Source organism: Hylobates moloch, unplaced genomic scaffold (genome assembly GCF_009828535.3).
Source record: "Hylobates moloch isolate HMO894 unplaced genomic scaffold, HMol_V3 SCAFFOLD_10, whole genome shotgun sequence".
Classification (NCBI taxonomy): domain Eukaryota; kingdom Metazoa; phylum Chordata; class Mammalia; order Primates; family Hylobatidae; genus Hylobates; species Hylobates moloch.
In genome coordinates, this window is record NW_026652285.1 from 58,134,868 (window position 1) to 58,152,344 (window position 17,477).

General features: G+C 40.1%; 1 protein-coding gene across 4 annotated transcripts in view; it reads left to right on the forward strand.

Annotated features, from left to right (window-relative positions):
• Window positions 1-17,477, forward strand: part of NTRK2 (neurotrophic receptor tyrosine kinase 2) — a 545,280-nt gene that overhangs the window by 445,363 nt on the left and 82,440 nt on the right. For all 4 annotated transcript variants that reach the window (XM_058445160.1, XM_032164403.2, XM_032164408.2 and 1 more), the window contains one exon: window positions 6,245-6,375. In XM_058445160.1, coding sequence (XP_058301143.1) covers window positions 6,245-6,375 — 131 coding nt within the window. The remainder of the gene's footprint in view (window positions 1-6,244; window positions 6,376-17,477) is intronic.

Genomic DNA, 17,477 nt, shown 5'->3' on the forward strand with positions numbered 1-17,477 from the left:
TGGATTGCTCTATGGCCACAAGTAAGTCAATTAACTGAGGTGTCATCTGTAAAATAAGTGTGGCTATTGACCTCATTCAGAGGGATATGAAATTAATTGATGATAATGCACATTGGGAATTTTTGCTGAGAAGTGCTTCAGAATGGCTCAGTCTTGTTACATGCTCTATTTCATCCTTAATATTATTTATGAATATTTAGCCTTTTCTTGTTCTGGTGTGTTTTATGTCTGTGGTCTTAATTGCATTTATTTTTTAATTTAGTACCAACTTGTATCTTAATAAAAATGTAGGTGAAACTTTAAAATATAGTTTCTATCTTTCACACAAATTTGTTTTTATAAGGTGGATGATTTTACCTGATTCAATATGCTGCTAATACATTAAGATATTTGGAAAATCATTTTTGTTAATTTTATTTTATATCAAGTTCAAGCATTTTTTGAAGTATTTAACATTTACATTCTGCTTTTAACATTCATATTTTATATTTATCAGTAGTTTTCTAATGAAATTGTTTATTATGAGATGTGTGGTTCATTTCAGATGATAAACATGAGTGTTTCAAGTATTTCTAGTAGAAAAGATATTAACTAAATGAAATACCTGTTTTCATTTTAATGTCAGGAAACCCTCTCTGTCTTCAGTATGAATCAGCATCCTCTATTTCAGAGTCCAAGGGTTGCTTTTCTGAGAGGGAGGGAACCTGAATCCTAGCTCGGTCACCTTCTAGCTGTGTGGCCCCGGGAAAGTCATGTCACTGTGCCAAGCCTCTCACTGATCTGTCAAACCTGAGGGAGCCAGTCTCAATTATCTTTAAGTTCTTTTCCTATCACACTATTCGGTCCTGGGAGATGGAACTGCTAAAGGCGGGCTCTGCATTTAGGACCACAGGGAAACCGAGGGAGAGAATTTCGGGCACTTCTAGTACAGGACATTATCTTCTAGAGTATATTACTTTTAATTTTTCTCCTGAAAACTTTCAGATCTCTCTCTTTTTAACTGCAGGTTGCTTTGTCCTTGGCATATATTAGATACTGAATAAGTGTCTCTGTTGAAAGTCCATATGTTTAGTGGAATAAGTCCACTGGGCCAAGAGTATCTATGAAATCCCATTATTGAGGAAATGGGAAAGGCACATTTCCTATCTGAGACCTTAAATGAATTAAGTTATATTTATTTTTTATTAGTTTTAGATTTCATAGCAATGGGTATAGACATGGAGTAATACTTTATCTATTGCCTGTGTGTATATATAGAATATGTACTTCTGGGAGGAATCTATACCAGAATTTGATTTAAGCAATCTGAAACTACAAGCATCTATGTCAACTGCTGAAGACACATTGCGACGCAATGCATTTTTCAGGACTCTAATGTGATACGAACACAAAGCCGGAAGTCAGTTCACTTTTGGCACTCATGGGACAAATGACCAAGGGCACCACATTTCCATTCTGAAAAATTCCATCAGTGACAGGGTTGCCCAGACAGGGTGCAGATCACACGAGTTTGGTGGTGTTTTTCCTACAGCTCTTATTTGATTCCTCCTTTTCCTTTGGCAGGGTGAATTTTACACAGAAATTTTTCTATAAAACTTGTTTTTTTAAATAAGTGATTGTTTTGAGTTTTCCTTCAAATCTAGGAAGTCATTCATGGTAGAGTTTGGTTCTTTTTTTTTTTTTTTTTTTTAATTTGAGAGAGAGTCTCATTCTGTTGCCCAGACTGGAGTGCAGTGGCACAATCCCTGCTCACGGGAACCTCTGCCTCCTGGATTCAAACAATTCTCCTGCCTCAGTCTCTGGGTAGCTGGGATTACAGGTGCATGCCACCATGTCCGTTTAATTTTTTTAGTTTTAATAGAGACAGGGTTTCACCACGTTGGCCAGGCTGGTCTCAAACTCCTGACCTCAAGTGATCAGCCCACCTCAGCCTCCCAAAGTGCTGGGGTTACAGGTGTGAGCTACCACACCCAGCCTCTTATTTATTTCTTATTACAGTTGCTTATGTTGGGTTTAAGGTGATTTTGCTCAAGTCTCCAAAGTTAAGAGCAGCGGATTGGCTGATCACAGAGAAAGGAAGCATGTGAGAATTTTGCATGCTTATGTGATAGCTTATTTATCATGGAATCCTTAGGCATGCTTCACTCAGGATATTTTGTGTAAAGTGAATCAAAAATGTCCACAGAGCCCTTCAAGACAGTGATATTCAAAGTCTTAGACCACAATGAGATAGGAGTTTGTCCAGAATGTGAATCAGGGCATTGCTTCCTTCATTACAGAAGTCTTACTCTCAGGAAAAGTTAGCCTAATGTCACACAATCAGCCAAACTAAAACTTTGGATGTCTGGCCTCTTAGCTCCACTGTTGAAAGGTGCAGGAGAAATGGCAGCCTAGTGGTGTTACAGCTTAGGCAGGTTACTGAGCCTTTCTGAGCTCGGACCCTGAGAAGGAAGGCACTGGTAGGGTGGAGAGGGAAAATGTGGGCCCAGAGCTCAGTGGGTGAGAGGAGCAACCGAGATGTCAGCAGAGGTGGTGCAGGCTAACGGCTCCCTAAGATAGAAGCTTCAAGACAGCTGGGGCTCTAGCAGGAGGGAGAGGGAGTAAAGGATCAGAAATCAGGTGTGTAAGCCCTGAAGTACCAGGTGATGAAGGATAGAGATGGCATCCAATTGAGAGGCTTGGGCATCCTTGGTGCATTGCCGAGGTTTTATTTAAATCAGGGAGGTAAAGGGATGTTTAAGGAGAGTTGAGGAAACAAGGAGCTTGTGGAGTCACAGGCAGTGAGCTCAGAGTACACCGTGGAGGGGTGTCCAGGGGAGCTGAAGGGGCACAAGCAATCCACATTGGGAGAATAGTTCTGGATAACTAGAGACTTCTTGTCGTGTTGTAGGGAAATGGAAAATGGGCAAGTTGGGATGAGTTTCGATGCCTTCTTAAAGGAGAATGGGAAGACGTTCTTAGTTCAATGATGTGAAAGCTTCAGATTAGATGATGCCATCTCAGAGAACAAAGCTACTTTATCACCTACATACTTAAAAGAGTTGACCTCAATTAACTCAAATAACATAGTCAAGTAGTATTTGTCTGTGGTTATTATTATTAAACATATTTTTCCACAGATATTTATAAAGCACCAGTTGTATGCACAGCACTGCGAGCCACTGTCAGGAATACAAATACGGAATTCCTGTGCCCCTAAGTAGCTCAGTCTTAAAAAAGAGAAATTTGGCTAGGCGCGGTGGCTCACGCCTGTAATCCCAGCACTTTGGGAGGCCGAGGTGGGTGGATCACGAGGTCAGGAGTTTGAGAACAGCCTGACCAATATGGTGAAACCCCATCTCTACTAAAAATATAAAAAAATTAGCCAGGTGTGGTGACACACACCTGTAGTCCCAGCTACTCAGGGGGCTGAGGAATAAGAATCGCTTGAACCTGGGAGATGGAGGTTGCAGTGAGCCGAGATCGTGCCACTGCACTCCAGCCTGGGCAACAGAGCGAGACTTTGTCTCAAAAAAAAAAAAAAAAAGAGAGAGAGAGAAATGTATTCCATTTAGAGAGAATACACTGGCAAAAGGACACCTCTCAGATGATCAGTGCCCAAAAGCATAACAAAGCAGATAAATGCAAATATAGTAGCCCATTTCCTAAAGAAAAGATGCACCTTTCCTGCTTTCAAGGTCAACATGGGAAAACTGCTTTAATCAATTTTAGTTTTGGAAATGATGAAATTGTGGCTTTGGCCTTAAAAACTTATTTTCCACCAAATTTTTCTCCTGCTTGGACTACGAAAAGATAGAAGGTATGTAATCAAATGCAAAAAAAAAAAAAAGTTAAATACTTGCCTTGCTCTGGTTAGAGTGAGAAGTAAATCAAGTGGGAATTTAATTCCCAATGAACATGTGACAACCAGGGAGTTAAATATTAGATTTAAATAGGGCAGCTAATTATCTGCAAGAATTACATTTGTGTCTTTATATGGGCACTCTCCCTAATGAACACATTTCTCTCCTCTTAAATTCAGGCATCGCCACTGGAGCATGAGAAATTAATATACGTTCTTATAGTCATCAATATTGTTGCTCATAAAAAGACCTTTTGATTTTTATCACTCTGAGTTCCCCGAGGCTCACAAAGACATTCACAGCTCTGAACCACATGAATTATCGGGGGGGAAAAAAATCCTATTAAATCAAAATCTTAATTACCACTTGCATTTTCTATAAAGTTGTGTCCAAAAAGAAACTGAACAGGCTGTCCATCAACGTAGAATGGATAAATAAACGGTGGTACAGTCCTTCCACAGAATATTATACAGGGGTATAAGGGAAATAATTGCTTCTACACACACAATATAACCCAATCTCAAGGACACTGTTGAGAGAGAGATGCAAGATCTGCAAGAATTTGTACAGTATAACTCCATTTAACATAGGTTGAAAAACAGGTGAAGCTGAACAAGCTCTGGGAGATAAGTAGGAATGCAGGTACAATCAGGAAAGAACATATTGGTGCTTCAAAGTTACTGGTGATATTCTATTTCTTAAATGGGATGGTGGGTTCATAGGTATCCATTTTATTATTATTATTTACTGCAGTTTAAATTAAACTACAGAGATATGGTTTATATTTTCTTATAATGCAGTTCACGATCAATTAAAAAAATTTTTGAAAAATGTTATCAAATTACACTGCAGTACTAAACCTCTACTTTGAGTTGCACGAGGCATCAGGAGATATTTAGGGCTTGCTCTTAACCTTGGGAGCTTACAGATGTGATATAATTGGGGGATATATCAGAATACGAATAAGCCATGACAGAATGTGAGTTCAGAGAAAGAGGTCTTTGGTGGTCAAAGTGGTCCTGGAAAGCTCTGTGAGAGAGTAAGAATTTGAACGGGGCTTTGAAGGATGAACTAAGCAGAGAGGAAGCCTGGCAATTGTTTTTACTTTTTTCTCTATTTCTCTTATAAATTAAGTCTCCGCTCATGTTTAGTACAGTTTACAATTGAAAAGAGACTTTGTGAAGTAGAAGAAAACACATAAACTCTGGAATCAGACAGACTCGGGTTCAAATCCCAATTCCATTCCCAGACTGTGAATCTTGGAAATTCCTGCAGACTGTTTTCCCACTTGTAAAATGCAGAGAGGATTATGTCACAGGATTGTGAGACTGAAATGAGAGAACATAGCTGGCCACACATTCCAAGCTCTAGAGGGCATCACAATCTCTTTTTAATGCACTACCATTCAGCAACAAGGAGTTCAGAAAACAATACCAGCCAAGACCCAGTGGAACTCCCGTGCCAAGGGACTCAACATTTAACGTGCTGAGTGAGGAGGCACAGCTCACATGTACTTCTGTCCTCTGCAGGGTCTCCTTGTGGGCTTCTCCTCCATGACCTCTGTCCTTTGGTGTGCTTCCTCTCTGGTTTCCACCTTGCAGCCAGTGAGCTGCTGAGGACCCTTAACTGCCTCCTGCCTTGTGCACCAAGAGGGCGTATGGATGAAGGACTTGAGCCATCGCTGCTCCAGACTGTAGGGAGGAACATTCTCTTGTCCTGGGAATCATCTGTTTTTGTTTCTTCTTGGCCTTGGACAGCCAAGACTGAGCCATGATTTTAAAACAAGGCTAAGGAAGCTAGTCCTTAATGCAGACGTCTAGATGTTTCTGATCCAAACAAAGGAAGTCAATGAGGCCCAACCATGTTTTAGCCCACCCCACTAGAAGGCTAAAACTGAGGTCAGGCCAAAACCTTAACTAACAACGCAAAGATCTTGCATTCTCCTTTTGTATCCTCTGACTCTGTCTCCCTTAGGAATCTGAGATGGCTTAACCAAGAATTCAGGATTGCTAGCTATCTCTCTGCTTTGCCCCGCTGGACACACTACTAACAAATATATGCAAAGCATCTGGCTTATAAGAAGCCTGCCATTAAGGTGAATTTCTCATTTCTCCCCTTTTTTAGTCTATAAAGTTTATCAAGGATATTTTGCAGTCAGCAACTAGGTATCTACTTTAGTTTTATCAGAAACAATAACTGACTTCTGGAGAATAAGGTGATGAAACCTCCGCCCAGACATTTGGGGTGGACTGTGAAGATGGACACCCAGCTTCTTTGGTTCACTGTGCACAGAGGAGAGACTCTTGGGTCTGGAAGCTCAGGTACAGGCCACCAACTCTTCACCCGCTGCCTTCACCTCTGCGTGCTTCAATTCCAATTTCCGTTCTGTCTTTGTTTTGCAGTTGTTCAGCACATCAAGCGACATAACATTGTTCTGAAAAGGGAGCTAGGTGAAGGAGCCTTTGGAAAAGTGTTCCTAGCTGAATGCTATAACCTCTGTCCTGAGCAGGACAAGATCTTGGTGGCAGTGAAGGTAAGAGAACATTCCAGAATGTCTCATTAACCATGATCACACTTAAGTGTGGAAATTTAACTCTATTTTATTGTATTTTGGTGGCCAATGCAGGAGTAAATTGTTCCAGCTATGGTGGATGTATCCAAATTCCTTTAAACTAAATGGACAGTCAAAAGGACATTTGGGGCACATCCAACTGTCAGAGGTTCTTCTCAGGGGCCACTGACAAGTCTGCAGGCTGTGAAGAGCTCTGAGCTACTCTTCCAAGTTCATGCTAACTGAATATTGGATGGAAGTCAGTGGGGCCAAACAGAATTCGACCAGCTGAGTCCTGAAGACTCACATGTGTCTCCTCAAATTGTTTGGTGCTTGTGCCAAGCTCAGCTGAAGCTTGTGTCAGGTTTATGGTTCTGGAAGAAAGGATTGTGGACTCCACTTCCCCTCTCAGCCTCTGTGCCACTCAATTCTCTACCTTGACCCTCCCAGATGCATACAAATCTCCAGGGTTTTATATAGCACAGGCATGATTTCATCCAGGCCTGGATGGCGTCTCCTGTGGAATTCACCACCCAAGGAGACATGGTGGTTTTACTAAAATGAAGACTGAAAGTCCTCCATCATAGTCATGTCCTCATAAACTCAAAAAGGAGTCCTGGTCTTCAATTAGATAAGCATTATGATTGAAAGGGATACAATTTCCACTGAGCTCTCTAAAACACAAGAATTAACAAAAATAGCACAAAAGCCTTCAGGTATTTTACATATATTTTTTCAAAAAATTTTTAACTCACCAAAATAATGGGTAATATATATTTAAAACACTTAAAAGAGGCATATATTTATAAAATGAAATAAGCTCCAAATGAATATGGACATGGCTAATGTAATAAAATGTAAGTTCTTGACTTAATATAAGATGATTGAGTTTTTTGCTGTGTTTTATTTCTGCCAAACAGGAAACATTTTTACAAATGGCATTTATTTACTAGTTATAACCAGGACAACTTTTCATTTTAGAAAATCAGGAGTCTATTCCATGACTGTTATACTTAACACTAAAATATTTCAGTACATACATAATGGGCGCAACTGAGAAATAAAATTATTCTTGGAGTCATCCGGCAGACTAAATGGTTTCTATTAAAGTTTATCCAAATAGAAAAACTGTACATTTGCTTTCTTTGTCACCAAAAGAAACTAACCAAGGTGGCATGATACTCCTATACTCTCAGAGAAGACTCCTAAACTCTGTACTTTGGGGTGAATAAAGAACAGGCCTTCCTAGGAATGATAAATGTAAACGTTTTTCAAATAAACATCATCTCCCCAAGATGGACAAATGGAGGGGGAGAGAGAGAGGGGAGAGAGGAGAGAGGAGAGGAAGGAGATCCTAGAGAGATGTGAGGGTGAATGGGGTAGAAGGTGGCAAAGAATCTTGCAGTCATCCTGGAGATGTTTAATTCTTGCTTTTGCTATTACTTCCTCCTTTCTTTTACTTACTCAAAAAGTTTTGTTTGTCATTGTTTAGCACAAAATGTTCAGAACATTTGGCAGTGTTAAATCTGCAGTCTCTGTTTTCTTCTTACTGTATCTTTTTTTTCCCCCTTTTGGTTAAATGAGACCAAAAGGTAGCTCTATTTTTGTAAATTCATAGTTTGATCACATGTTAGAGATGGAAGAATCTTTGGGAACATCTAATCCTAGGCTAGCCATGTATTATAGACAAGGAAACTTAAGACCCTGGATTCGTGTTCTGGGCGCATATTTTGTACTGCCACCCAGGAAGCTAAGTCAGACCTTCAGACTCTGAGGGTGTCACAAGATGGACTATTTGAATGTAAAGAAATCCTGGGAGACTAGGGAATCCTAGATGAGAGTGTAGAAATAGCTGAGAAACCTCAGGCAGATATAGAGATAGAGCCAACAGATTCCTCAGTGGGTATGGCCTTTCATCTTAGTACCACTTCTTGCCCTGTGCCTACTTCTCTGTACTTCCTGCAATACCTTTAAGGAGAGTGTGTTGCGTAGCTGAATCCAGGGCACCCTCAGCTTATGTGTTACATTTCCTTCCAAACATATGCTCAAACAGGACTTCAGGGCTTGGACAACTAACAATGAAGAGTCAGTTGGTGACGGTGATGTTTAGCCTAGTACCTGGGTTGGCCTTAAAAGACATCTTATGCCATTCCACTTTCCTGCCCACGGCATGCTTCTGTTTGGGCATATGTCCCATTACCACTGTCAGTGAGGCCCCTCTCTGGTTTACATCCCAATCACATTCCTAGTTCCACCTCTGAACCAGACCTAGGGCCTAGTCTTCATATACATCCTGGCTTTGCCAAGTAAGTATTTGCAAAGTAATGACCTATGATGATCTTTAATCAACACTGCTTAAAAAAAGGAAAAACAGGATTTAATTCTTTGTTAAATCCCAACTCTTCTCTTTGCTAGTTTCATTCTTGTTGAAATTCAAATGAAACTATCATCTGTCATCTCAAATAAGGAGGATAAAGTGCCTGCAGACTAAAAATTCATTCTAACTTCATGGTCACAAACTTAAGAAGTCTCATGTCAGTGACCTTACATGTGAATTTTTTTTTTTTGAAATGGGAGGTTTTGCTTATGTTTGCTAGAGTAATTTCAAGCTTCAGAGAGGATGTTTATTTCAACTCTCTGGGATTCAGAGGCTGCAGCCACATAAGGGACTAGCCCGACCTTCCACAGGCTCCAGGCTGAATTGGATCGGAATAACCCATGGACCTTTCACAGAGCTGTCACTCGCCAGCCTGACCTGCTCATTTTTAGGGCTTTAGGCCTATTGAAAGTGTATTCAAAGACTATCCAAAGGAGCCTGGGAAGAAAATGTCTGTGGTTCAGCCCTGACCACAATGAAGGGATTTTTTAAAGGAATGAAACCAACTGAATGCAGCTGCCGGGGACTGCACAGCTTCTCACCTCTGTGGAGTGACTGCTGGGCTTGCTCCTCTTCCATTGGAGACACCCAGGGATGTTTGACAGCCTTTCTGCTGTTGCTTAGCAACCCCTGCAGCATTGATTATGCATGCTAAGAAATAGCAGCTATTGTCCTTTTTCCTTCTCTAGAAGGAGCTGACTCTGGTGTGAAATCTAAGGCTTTATGTTCAGATTGACAGATGTCAGATTCCTGTAAATTCTGGTGTTGATGATTTAAGAGCTTGGGGGATCCATAGGAAGAGATTTAGGGCAGAAGTGATCCTAAGGCATGTGCACAACACTCGAGGGCACACAGAGCTGAGCATGCCTCTCCCATCAGAGTATTTGCTTGTTTGGATCCAATCGGATTGTCCCTTTCCTGATATTTTTGGATGACCTTTGTTTTTTTAGTGAAATTGATCTATCAACCATTTTTCCCTTTGCACTGAGTTATAATCAAAGAACCCATAGAGAGGAGGAGAAGCAGAGAAACCAGTCTTTGATCAAACTGAGTTACTTTTCCTTTAAGTAAGTCAATTGCCAAGGAAACGCTTCATCGCAGTATCCCTGCATTAACTGTGGATGCATTAGCTATTTTTGGCTCCATCCAACCAGTATTTCCAAAGCTGCAATACCTATAACATTTCCTTGTACTATGAATCCACACTGATTTTTGCTTTTTAAATATATCCACAAGTGTGCGTTGTGGGATTCATGGTCTCTCCTCCCCTCCCCACTAACTCAGGTGTATTTCTAGAAACATAAAATGCTGAATAGGAGAGAGACCTTAGAAATCATATATATAACCCAAGCCTCATGTTTTATGGATGAGAAAACTGAGACTCAAGGAAGTCGAGTGACTTCCCCAAGGTGTAAGTTAAAGTGAGTCAGAGGTGTTGCACAGGAAGAAGACTTGGCAAGTTAAAAAATGGTAAAGTTTGACTTCAGCAAGCACTTTTGTTGGAATCTGACTTAGGATTTTTGCTTTTCATGTTTCCGAATTCTTTCTTGTCAACAGAGAAAATGATGATGTTTTTCTCCACCAAGAGTTTGGAAAAGTTTTCTGATAAATCCTCTAGCACATAATGAGGCAGGCCCCAGTGGCATCCAACATGTTTCTTCCATTTCCATGTCGGGATGGCCCCTACCCAGCCTCTTGGTCCAGGTAACTCCCATCCACCCATCAGCTCTCAATTCAAGTTGTCCCTCTTGGGGAGGATGTGCCTTGCTTGCTCCTCCATCTAGGTCACATCTCCATGATATATGCTATTAAAACATCTGTACTTGTCCTTTATAGCATTTGTCAATATTTAAAAATTATATATATATATTTCCGGGCTTATTTAATGAATGGCATTGAATGTCTGTCTCCTCTAGTAGAGTGGCATATTCCCCAGGATGGCAATAGAGCCTTTTAGCACATTGCCCCATACGTAGTAGTATGCAGTAAATGCTTGTTGAATGAATGAAGGGATGGATGGGTGAGTGCATGGAAGAACAAAAATATCATGAAAATAATAGCCTTTTGATAAATAGAGAGTTGTGCCAGGTGTGGTGGCTCATGCCTGTAATCCCAGCACTTTGGGAGGCCAAGGCAGATGAATTGCTTGAGCTCAGGAGTTCAAGACCAGCTTAGGCAACATGATGAAACCCTGTCTCTACAAAAAATACAAAAAATTAGCTGAGTGTGGTGGCATGCACCTGTGGTCCCAGCTACTTGGGAGGCTGAAGTGGAAGGATTGCTTGAGCCTGGGAGGCAGAGGTTGTAGTGAGCTGAGATTGCACCACTGCACTCCACTCTGGGTGACTGAGTGAGACCCCAACTCAAAAAAAAAAAAAAAAAAAAAGAAAAAAAGAGAAAAAAAGAGTTGACAGTTGGCATTTCTAGGTAGGGAAATAATTTGATGATCTATTGATAGTCATAGACTTTTATAGCTGAAAGAAACTAAAGATGATATATATAGAATAACGTAATCTAACAAGAAATTATTTTAGAAATGATTGAATCACTATATAGATATATAGAGCTAATATTGATATTCTTTAGCTTAACTTCACCATTTTGCCAATGAAGAAACAGGAATCCAAAGAAGACAAATGACCTATCTAAGGTCACCTAGCTTAAAAGAGATCATTTAATGTCAATGTCAGACCTAGAACTTAAACACAGTCCAGTGCTCATAGGGTACCATATTTTCATTTATTGAATTTTACATATGCCCTGGTGAACCAGATTTAGGAAATCCAACACAATGACACTTATCAAATAATATAAAGGAGTGTGTTAGTTATGTCGTTTGTATGGAAGGATGCGAGACATGTTCATATTTTCCCAAGTAGAAATTTAATTCAAGGGAGTAAGTGGAAATAAGATATACTGGATTCCTGAGGGAGTATTTAGGCCTCAGGGGAATACAAGCAAACTATTATAATCAGCTTTTATAAAAAGAACAATATCATGTTCATTGGAAACTCAACTCAAGCTGGCTTAAGCAGAAAAAAAGAATTTATTGGCTTCTAGAAATCCATGCTACTAGAAAACCTACCTATGGGTATCCCAGCTTTCAGGCACCACTAGATCCAGGGAATGAACAATTCTCTTTCTCGTCTTCTCCATCCCTTGGCTCTGCTTCCCTCTGTATTGGCTTAATTCTCAGGCAAGTTATTTCCACATTTTGCTAAAGACTCAACAGCGATGGCTCAGGGCTTAGATCCTGCCCTCCCAGCAACTCAAAAGAAAGAGAGCTCCTCCTTCCAAACAGCTATTCAAAAATCCAAGGGATGACTCCTATTGGCTTATCTTGGGCTGTGTCACCAGACCCTCTGGCAAGAGGAGTGGAATATTCTGATTATCCAGGCCTGGGTCACATACCGACCCTTGGAAATGAAAGTTGGGGTCCACTCTACCCAACCCATGTGGACTGAATGTGGGGAAGTATTGGTTCCCTGGAGGAATATTAGAGATGCTATAACTAAAAGAAGGGAGAAAGAGATCTGACAGAAGAAAGTGAAAGATGACCAACTCAAATAGGAATTGCAGGAGAGCTTGGCCTCCCTGTGACGAGAAGACCTGGTATCTGAAAGCTCACTCAAGATCTGAGGCAGCCCTGGTGACTGTCCCTTCTTTATCATCTCAGCAGGAGACATCAGGGAATCTCCTTGGGACTCCCCTGCTTAGTGCAGCTGTCTCTTGCCTCTGCTGCTCCCTAATATTTGCCTGCTGCTTTCATACCAGCTACTGCCCACACTGCCTACATGACTCACTTGCTGATTCCCCAAGAAGGAAAATACTATGGTCCACTTCTTCCAATTAGTCATCTGCAGTGCCATTTAGTCTTCATGCCAGGACACCTACCTTCCATCCAATCATCTGAGGTGGTCACGTGGTACAGAAGAGGCCACCTTTGGGAATAGAAGCAACCAGAGCCACTTGTCTCAGAATCTGTACAAGAGCAGTATAAGGGCTCACAAGAAAAGCACATTCTCTCCAATTCTGGAACAGTTTTAAAAAAAAAAAACATAGATGAGAAAAAGCATCAAGAGTTAGTTGACTCAAGTGCTCTACCCAGGCAAGGTTATTTCTAAGGCAGATGGCTCTTTTCATTATTTCTTTTTATTTTTTATGACGGTCATCATATCACTTTTCACGTCTTCATTAATTGTGAAGTCCTTCTCCCATTCCTCCCTCTTCTGGTGCCTCCTTCCCACGTTTCCACTTACATTGGCATGTGAAATACTTGTTCCCACAAAATGGAAATTGATGATGAAAAGATTAGTTACTTAAGAAGACATTTGTTAGTGTTACTCTAAAAAAATAGTTTGTGTCAACATGACATAATGTTGCAGAAAGCACTGACAATTATACACTTATAAGGATCTAGGAACAGAAACTGTAAAACTTTTAATAGTGTCTGTGATTGTCTTTATTATCCAGATGTTGCTTGATAGACTAGATTTCTATTGTTTTTGGGTACGTACATTCTTTCCTGGTGCACACACTCAAGAGTGTGTGTGTGCATGTGTGTGTGCACGCACACATGCAGGAATGCACTGTAAGATAGAGAGTTAGGCATTTGAATTAGATAGGCCCTAATTATTAAGTTCCTATATCAATATACCTTTCCCAGTAATTTCAACTTTAGACCTTGGGTCGGGGATCTGATTTTTGAATTGTTAATCACTTTGGTGACCCTCATTTCTGGCTTATCTTCTATTTATCCACATATTTTCAGAAAAGCTAAAACAAAACAGTGCATTTCACTCTAATGAGGACTCATCTGGCATCAAACATAGCTGGAGGATTCATTTCACACTTTTGTATCTCTGGAATGTATGCATTGAAATAGTTGTGCTGCTTTTTAATTTACTTTAACATGATGAACGAATTCCCAAACCATGGTCTACCATGATCCACCAGCTCCTTTATGTCTAGCAAAATTTTATTGGAAAATTTTATGCTGGTGTATTTAAAGCCTGTAAATATATTGCAGTTGTCCACATTGGAGGTCAACTTCTGATTCACTCTCTTTTGAGTCAATATTTCTCTAATTGACAGTTGCTACGAATTAGTTCCTATACAAAGACATAACATTTCTAATATGCAACTTGATATAATATGCAAGTATAAACTGTCTATTTTATCCACCATATTATTGCAAATAGTTTAAAGTATGTGAATCAGAACTTAACCTCCTGTTTCCCTTTGGATAGTTGCCTTGTTAGATCTGAGCTGGAAGAGCCAGTATGGCTGAGAAAATAAAGATAGCAGTGAACACCCTGGCTATAAATCTTGTATTTGAAGTTGTCACTTGGTACATAATTAAAGTCCTGTCAAAGGAGTTATATACAACTAACTGAGTTGATATACATAGAGTATTGTTTTCTAGCACATAGCAAGCACAGTCTGAGTGTTTGTGATCACTATCCTCTTCATACAATCATTTAATGAGTTTTTACATTTGTGGGGATGTTGGGAAGCTACCTGTTGCACTCTCTCTAGTTTCTAAGATTTTATTTCTACCAAGTTCTTTCTATCCATGAATTCATTAAAATACACTCCTCCAAAGCTGAATTTTGTAAGAATTTGATAGACACTTCCTCTACCTATTTTTAGAAAAGATCCTGTCGTTAGAAGTTCATGCAGCATGCAGCATTACGATCAAGGCTTGTTCTAAATGCGTGGTTAATCATTGCCTGTAACAAACTTATAAGTGTGTCTACCTTAATTCTATCTCAATTTTGTAGTTTAGAAATGTTTTCCAACATTCCCAAGAAAGAGGTTGGCTCACTAATAGCCTATGGAGGTGGCTTTTATAGAACAATGAAGTCCAACAGAAGCATAATGTGAGCCACTATTGCGAGTCACATTTGTAATTTTGAAATTCTTAGTATGCATATTTAAAATGTAAAAAGAAACATATGAAACTTATCGATATAGTTTATTTAGCTCAACATATCTATATTATCATTTCTATGTATTATTAATATAAAATATTAATGAGAGAGTTTATATTATTTTATTTATAGCAAGGTCTCAAAATCTGTTAGGTTTTTTTTTACCTAAAATACATCTCAATTTGGACTTGCCAAATTTCAAATCATCACTAGCCACCTGTGACTGTTGGCTACCATATTGGACAGTACACATCCAGAAGCCATCAGGAGACTAAAGATTCTCCATTTGCAACAGATCTTGCCATAGTGATCCTAACCCAGAGGAACTCAGGCATATTAACCAAACATTCTCATGCATCTTGGTTGACTGGTTTGGGAGTTTTTAAATTTCCCTCTGTGTTTTAAACACTATGGTGGGAATTGGGCATAGTGAGGTCTTACCATAATAATCTCTTTTATATTTTGTCTTTCACCTTAACAAAGACACTGTTTCTATGATCTCTAAAATATATGAGAAGAAGAATATAAGATCAGTATTTTTAAAAAGAACACAACCTCTATTTTACCTCATCTCTCCTAAACCACCTATACTTTGAAATAGGTGATCGTTTGTCACGTCCTACAATATTCTATCACACCAATGATTTCAAATAAGCCCTCTTGCCTCTCTTACTAGCTTTCCATTAAGCTTAATATTTTGCTGAAGCAGTTCATATGAATTTTGATTTTTCTTTTGTTTTTGCTCTTCTATTTCACCATCACTAGTTTCTCAGTTCTGTGCTGAAATTTATTTCATGCTAGTGCATTATTTCCAATTCTGAATCAATATGTACTCCAGGCAGTATCTCGCTATAGTTCTGGAGGAGCCCTCTCTCTTAAGAGTATCTTCAGAAAAGATGGCAGCTTTGGGGTGTCAGGAAATTCACCAGGAATAAGAAGAAATGAAACTACAAAGCAGACAGTAGGAGTAAGAAAATAGCAATGCTCAGTGATCGGGCAAATATGCTTGTCAAAATGAACCTGAAGAAGAGGGATTGTCAGTGAGGGAAGCTGCCACCCCATATTCATGGCCTCAGTGCATTGCCAAGGGACTCAGGGAACCAGCCAAGCCTTGCATAATTGAGTAAAATGACAATCAGCCATGGTACTAAAACAGAGATGATTTTTATAAATAGGGTTGATAGCAGGATTTTCCAGCTTCTGATTGCTATCTGGCTATGGTTCCACCCTTAGAAAAATTCTGCCCTTACAGTGCCAAATTCAGAAGATGATTTTGCCCAAGTTGTTACCGCCATATTTTCTGAATCTCTTAAAATAGAATTGAATCATAATTTAGAAAAAAGACCCAACATGCAAAAATGGATGGGCATGTTGGATGAGGCCAGGTTTGTGAGATGCATTTGCCCCATGAATAGTGGAATCTCTTCTCTCAATTTCGAAAATGTTACTGAAGCACAGTTTTTGACATTGCACTGAGAATGGGCTCTTTTCCATATTTTGCTTTGGGGACATGGAAATGTTAGATGCTTCTTAACTCTTTCAGGTTGGCGTTTCAAAAAAGAAAACCTTGTTCTCTCTCTCTCTCTCTCTCTCACACACACACACACACACACGCGCACGCACACACACACAGACAGTCTAGCATTCTTTTATTTTTTTGAGACGGAGTCTCACTCTGTTGCCCAGGCTGGAGTGCAGTGGCGTGCTGTCCACTCACTGCAAGCTCTGCCTCCCAGGTTCACGCCATTCTCCTGCCTCAGCCTCCTGAGTAGCTGGGATTACAGGCATGAGCCACTGCGCCCGGCCCAATCTAGCATTCTTGAATCAATACTACATAGCTAAAATTTGAGCAGAAAGATTATACACAGAATTTATTCATGCCTTGTGATAATGACCTTCAAGGGTCAGTACCTTTTCCAAATCACTGGAAAAGATAGGCATGTGCCTTAGAAATAAGCTATCTCAGTGACTCAGAGCATCCTCTATAGAGACTGGATCTCTGAAAAAACATTGCAGGCCAAGGGCTGGACCTCTGTGTGCAGTATGATACTTTCAGGAGGTTGAACGGTCCTCTGGGAAGAAGCGGTAGCTCCAGCAGCACCTCTGCTCTCATATCTTGGGTTGGCCCCTGAGCCTTATTCATGCATACTTTGACCTTCTTGGATTCTTATGCGAGCAAACTGAATACAAGACTGGTTGTGGTTTCAAATTCAAATAATCAAATGTCCCTCTCTACCAAGGAAAACATCCCAGCTTACACTACCTTGCATCATTCTCCTCGTGTCCCTGTGGAGTAGATGATGATATTGTTATCCTCACTCTCAAAGAAGAAAACCAGATTCAGAGAGCTCGAGGGCAGAGCCAGGATTTGAACCTGCCTCTTCTGATGCTAAGCTAGAACCCCTTCTGTTTGAGCACCACCATTGTGAGGATTTGTCCTTTGACTGGAAGGGGAACACAAGTTTGGGGCCAACTATCCAGGAGAGAGTGCATTTGGGCAGCTCTCCTCAGCCTTGGAAGCAGGTCCTTTCACTTGCTTTCTTTTCCTGGTCCTTCTTTCATTTCCACTCCTCACTTTTGCTTTCCCATGTTCAACTTTTCCAGATGATCATTCACTGGTCATTCTTCCTCACATTCTTTTATCTCTACTTTGCACAAACTTCATGTGTCAGGGGTTCTTTTAGTTGCCTGATACTGGATTAGACAGCAGATGATAAAAGGGTGAACAGGACACACTTCAACTGTCAAAGGCAAGAGTGGAGACAGACATGTAC